General features: G+C 36.7%; 1 protein-coding gene across 1 annotated transcript; it reads left to right on the forward strand.

Moving 5' to 3' along the window:
- The first annotated feature begins 255 nt into the window (after window positions 1–255).
- On the forward strand, window positions 256–3,680 carry LOC139843936 (receptor-like kinase TMK4). The gene is made up of 2 exons (XM_071834119.1): window positions 256–2,553; window positions 2,977–3,680. The coding sequence occupies exons 1-2, from the start codon at window positions 306–308 to the stop codon at window positions 3,483–3,485; spliced, it is 2,757 nt and encodes a 918-aa protein (XP_071690220.1). The 5' UTR covers window positions 256–305; the 3' UTR covers window positions 3,486–3,680.
- The last annotated feature ends 2,526 nt before the right edge of the window (window positions 3,681–6,206 follow it).

A 6,206-nucleotide genomic window follows, 5' to 3' on the forward strand; every position in this document is an offset into this window, starting at 1 on the left:
CTTAAATGAATATGAATAGAAGTAAGACATTGTTCGATTCATATTCCAACTCTTATACAAAAAGATCTCAAATGAAATATTTCTAAACTTCAGGTAATCTTTGGTACAATGTCACCTATTACCGATTAAATTATTACATAGTGACCTGTAAAACAGTTCAGACAACGCGCTATTTCCATTTCCATACAAAAATTCTCCGAACAAATTCATTATCGCTCACACACCTTCATTCATTACACACTTTTAAATATTCATATTCATACATATCATATCATTACTAATTTTCATTACCGCCGCCACAATCAATGGCGTATCACCGCCACCTTTGTCTCTTCTGCCTCACCTTCATTCTTCTCACCGCCATGGTTGCCGGAGACGACGGCGCCGTGATGTCAAAACTCGCCGGAACTCTAAACCCAAAGCCGTCGTCATGGACCGGAAATGATTACTGTAAATGGGACGGAATCACATGTGATGGTTCCAATCGTGTTACAATGATCAATCTCGCATCAAAATCACTCACCGGAACCCTAATTCCGGAGATTAATGAGCTCACACTGCTCAAAACCCTTGCCGTACAACGCAATTCAATCTCCGGCGACATACCGATTCTGTCAAATCTCAGTTTAATCGAACAAATTGCTCTTGATACCAATAATTTCACTTCAATCCCGCCTGATTTCTTCTCCGGTTTGAACAATTTACAATCTTTTAGTATCTCCGATAACCAAGCTTTATCCCCATGGGTCTTACCGGAAAATTTAAATCAAAATACAAACTTGCAAAGTTTTCTGGCGAGTAATGCTAAAATAATGGGATCAATTCCTGATATTTTTGATAAATTGCTTAATTTGCAGGATTTGAGGTTGTCTTATAATAACCTCACCGGAAACCTGCCGGAAACTTTTGGTGGGTCCCAAATTCGGAACTTGTGGCTGAACAATCAGATGCAAGGGCTTTCTGGTAATCTTAATGTGATTTCTTCAATGACTCAAGTCAGTCAAGTTTGGTTACAAGCTAATGCATTTACTGGTGCTATACCTGATTTATCAAATTGTTCTGTTTTATTTGATTTACAACTTAGGGATAATCAATTAACAGGATTAGTTCCTCTATCTTTGCCTACACTTCCTAGTTTAGCAAATGTAACTTTGCAGAATAATAAGTTACAGGGTCAATTGCCTGTGTTTAAAAGTAGTGTGCATGTTGAGTTAGGTAGTACTAATAGCTTTTGTTTAAGTACACCTGGACCTTGTGATCCACAAGTGACGTCATTATTAGAAGTTGCCGGTGCGATTGGGTATCCGATGTCGTTAGCGCAGTCTTGGACCGGGAATGATGCTTGTCAAAAATGGAATTTTATTGGTTGTGATTCTTCTGGTAATGTGACTAGTGTGACCTTTGGAAAGCAGAAGTTTTCGGGTACTATTTCGCCTGCTTTTGCGAATTTGACTTCTTTGAGAAGTTTATCATTGAATGATAATAATTTTGTTGGTTCGATTCCTGAGATCTTGACAACGTTGCCAAATTTGGTACTTCTTGATGTGTCAAATAATAATCTTTCGGGTACGGTACCGGTTTTTCCCGCTAGGGTGAAGTTTACGGACGCGGGTAATCCTTTGATAGGTCAAGATGTGTCAACCGGGCCAGATGGATCCGGTTCGGGTTCGGGTTCGGGTAAAGCGGGTGGGAACTCGTCTGGGTCGAAAAAGGGGGGATCCGGTTCGATTGGTATGGTTGCTGGGATTGTGATTGGTGTTGTTATTTTTGTTGTGATTTTGTTATTTGTGTGTTACAAGCGTTACGTTAAGAAGGGAAACAAGAAACCGGTTAAAGTTGAAGATCCCGAAAATGGTAAAGAAATTATGAAAGCTAGTGTGTTTGGTGGCAGTTCGAATGCTCATAAAGTTATTAGTGAGTTACAGAGTCAAAGCAGCGGCGATCATACCGAAATGTCGGTTTTTGAAGGTGGGAATGTAAATATCTCGATTGATATTCTTCGTGAAGTCACCGATAATTTCAGTGAAGAAAAAATATTAGGAAGAGGTGGATTCGGGGTTGTTTACAAAGGCGAATTACATAACGGGACTAAAATAGCCGTTAAACGGATGGAGTCGGGGGTAATGGGTACAAAAGGGTTGAAAGAATTTCAAGCCGAAATTGCGGTACTAACGAAAGTTAGACATAGGCATCTCGTTGCGCTACTTGGATTTTGTATTAACGGTAACGAGAGACTTTTGGTGTATGAGTATATGCCACAGGGAACTTTAAGTCAGCATTTGTTCGAGTGTCGGGAATTGAAAACTAGTCCTCTTAATTGGAAACAACGGGTTTCGATTGCTTTGGATGTTGGAAGAGGGGTCGAGTATTTGCATAGTTTGGCACAACAAAGCTTCATTCATAGAGATTTAAAGCCTTCTAATATTCTTCTTGGTGATAATATGCGAGCCAAAGTTGCGGATTTTGGTTTGGTGAAAAATGCACCTGACGGGAAGTATTCGGTTGAGACCAGATTGGCTGGTACATTCGGTTATCTTGCACCTGAATATGCTGGTGAGTACTAAAGTCTTTTATTCTTTTATATTATATCAGCTTTTATTTATTGATACGCATTGAGTTTTGCTAAAGTGTGCCCTAGTGGCACACGTTAAGCTGCATTTAATGAACAAAAAATTCTTAAAATGTTAACATTTCATTTAATATACGTAATACCTAAATTTAATCTAAATAGTGACCTTTTATATGTAGGTATCAATTACAAATTCGGATATTTAGGAAATTTTGAGTTTTTTAAATGTGGCTTGATATACGTTAGCATAACCCTAGATATATTTAATAAAATGTAGCATACGTTTAGCAAAACCCTAGATATATATTCGAGATGGCAATATTAAGCAGGTTGGGTAACAGGTCAAAATAGGTAATTTACCGTTTCACACAACCTAACCTCGAGTTTTTTTTTTTTAATGAAAACAGCTACGGGTAGAGTGACTACAAAAGTGGATGTGTATGCATTCGGAGTGGTATTAATGGAGTTGATAACAGGCCGAAAGGCCCTTGATGAAACAATGCCAGACGATAGAAGTCATTTGGTGACATGGTTCCGTAGGGTTCTTATATCTAAAGAGAATATAGTCAAAGCCATTGACCAAAATCTTGAAACTGACGATGAAGAAACCCTAGAAAGCATTTGTAAAGTGGCTGAGCTGGCAGGCCACTGCACTGCACGGGAGCCATACCAGAGACCCGACATGGGTCATGCAGTTAATGTGTTGGGCCCACTTGTAGAGCAATGGAAACCTTCACGGCCCGAAGAAGAAGATGGTTATGGTGTTGACCAACATATGAGCCTTCAAGTTCTTCAAAGATGGCAAGATGAAGGTACTTCTAGAATGTTCGAGTATTCGTTCGATCAAACTCAATCAAGTATTCCAGCTAAACCATCTGGACTAGCAGACACTTTCGAGTCAACGGATGCCCGATAGCCCAAAAAAATCTGTTTAAATCAGCGTATGTAAATGAAAGATGATAATTGCACCGTTGTTATTCATTTATGTTCTTCCATTTATTTATTTTTTGACATTTGGTAATCCATATGTCTATAGTCATGTAATGTTTTACACAGCTTATTGAAATTACTTCATTTGTTATTCTTTTTTCTTTTCATGCTATGTACATTCAAGGATAAATTTATATAAATTTTCAATTTTTTATGTTCCATTATGGATTATTGATTTGTTTGTGGGGTTGAATGTAAGCTGGCAAATGGTGTGTTAGGAAACTTCTTTCTGGATTTTTAGGGAAAGGAAAACACGACATGATAGTTGTCAACATAATAAAATATTTGGGCTCATTTTATTTTATTAATATCTAAATCTAAATAGTATGTAAAGGATAGAGGAAAAGATTGCACATGGGTGGTTGTTTAGGGATAATGACAGCAGTTAGTTGTATACTCTTGTTGTTTTGCTGTCTATTATTGTAATAGAAGATTGGCATCTATCACAATCATTGTATAACCACTTCACCAAATTGATGCATGGATTCAGGCTGTGACAGCAACTATTACCACCTATTCTAGATTTCGTTACTAACTAGAAACGAACTTAAGAGCTCAGGGTGTCAGGAAATCACCACCGTTTTCCTTCAGCGACGACGGGGGCGGCAGTTTCATCGACACCGCGCCGGCATCCTTTACCGACGTCGGTGAGCCACCGTCGAGTTAGCGACGTTGGTTTTGTGATGTTTTTGAGTTTTAATATTTGTAAAGTATTAAAATAAATTGGCTCCCTCATAGAAGGTAAAACCTCGGGTAATCAAGCCCCCCGAGCGTGAGACCTGGTACCGGGTAAATTGCGCATTTTGCGCACCCTCTAGTCACACTCCCTTTTTGAATAATTTGGCATAGCCAGGAATTGAACTCGGTGGTATGCCTCACGGGCAACTCGGTGGCCACTCAGGCAAGCCTGCGTGGTTAAGTATTAAAATAAATAAAATAACAAAAATGGATACTAGAAATGGAACCGAACGACATCTCCAATGTTTCTCTCCTCAATCAATTTCAGTGTCTCGAATAGAAATTGGAAATGAACACTGAACGAGACGTCATGCTCTAATAACAAAACAGCTAATTATTAATCTAAAATTCATAAATTCTCTGATACTTTAAACATTATATAATAAAAAAACAAATAGTTTAAAAATAAGACATAAGAGTTTAAGCAGTGAAAACATGTTAAAGGGGCCCAAAAATATACTCCCTCCATCTCACAAAAGCTGTCACAGTTTGACTGTTCAGGTCAATCTTTATCAATTTTGACCTTAAATAATTTTGTTTGCATAATATAAAATTTGATGAAAATTATATGAATGGATTGAGTTTTAAAGGTATTTTTTATTGTATAACTTTTATGAAATATTTTATAATACAAACAAAACAATTAAAAGTAAAAGTTGAAGGAAAAAGAGTTTGAAAAGTCAAATGGAACAATTTTTTTAGGACGGAGGAAATAGCTTTTATTCAATCAGAAATATAGAAATAAGAAAAGAAAAAAAAAACAGATAACATCATTCATCACGGACGCTAGCCTTAAAGCTAATAGATCGGGAGTGCTGAACGACGGTTTTTGATTTGTTTTAGTGAGTGTTGCAGAAATCGGACAACTTGGTCGAGAACTCGTGGAGTTCTTGGTTTCAAATCGCTGGCAAGTTTTCGAGCCCCGACTCGGCCAAAAAATCGGTCAACGGCAAAAAAATCGGAAATAATCGGACAAAATCGAAAAATTGGTTATAAAAATTGGGAAATCAGAGATAAACTCGGTCAACTAAGAGCATGATTTTACTTTTAACCCCTTGCATTTACCAAACTAATCCTCTACCATATTTAAGTATACAATTTTAACCCTCTATTGTTGTTTATTTAATGTTTTCATTAAATATATACACTTTATATCGTATATTTTAAAAGTTATTATTTATTATTTATATATTTAAGAGTCGACGTTATTCAACATCTGAGTTCACCCTCGAAAACTCCCCGAGTTTTCAAGAACTCTTTCAAAAGTCTCTGCCGAGTTCTCTCCGAAAAACGATTTCTTCAACCTTGATTTTAGTTTTTATAGCTGGTTCTTTCTTTTAATTTCGATAAAAATTCAAAAGTCGTCTGTAAAGCTATACAAACAAAGGTTTATGGACTTGTGGTGATGCATATAAAATATGACATGAAATCCCGTACATTCTAGTAAGATTTGGATGAAAGTAGCTGGAGCTGGAGCTGGAGCTTATGAGATAGAGCTGGAGCTAGAGCTTATTTTTTAAGCTGGTAGCTGGAGCTTATTATTTTTTATAAGTCTTTGGTAAACTAGCTGGAACTTATTTTCCAGTTCATAAGCTCTACTTTTTTCCAAAGGTAGCTTATTTTTTCAGAGCTTATGATTTTCATAAGCTCTACTTTTTTTCTCTACCAAACGAAGCTTATGACTTGGAGCTTATTAAAATCATAAGCTCAAGCTCCTATAAGCTCTCATAAGCTTCAACAAGCTCGTCACCCAAACACACCCTTGGTACATTACTATTTTACTACGGAGTATTTACTAAAAAAATAATAAATGATAATACTATGAATTTCTTTGTAATTGTTTTGTTTGTTATGATTGATATTCCAAGTATGATTAGTATAATTATAATTATAATTAGATTCCTTGTGA

The sequence above is a fragment of the Rutidosis leptorrhynchoides genome, chromosome 4 (assembly GCF_046630445.1).
Source record: "Rutidosis leptorrhynchoides isolate AG116_Rl617_1_P2 chromosome 4, CSIRO_AGI_Rlap_v1, whole genome shotgun sequence".
NCBI classification, from domain to species: Eukaryota; Viridiplantae; Streptophyta; class Magnoliopsida; order Asterales; family Asteraceae; genus Rutidosis; species Rutidosis leptorrhynchoides.

Coding starts and splice junctions, on each gene's coding strand:
- LOC139843936 (XM_071834119.1), top strand. CDS start 306: ATGGCGTATCACCGCCACCTTTGTCTCTTCTGCCTCACCTTCATTCTT. Junction 2,554..2,976: donor TCTTGCACCTGAATATGCTG/GTGAGTACTAAA, acceptor TAATGAAAACAG/CTACGGGTAGAGTGACTACA.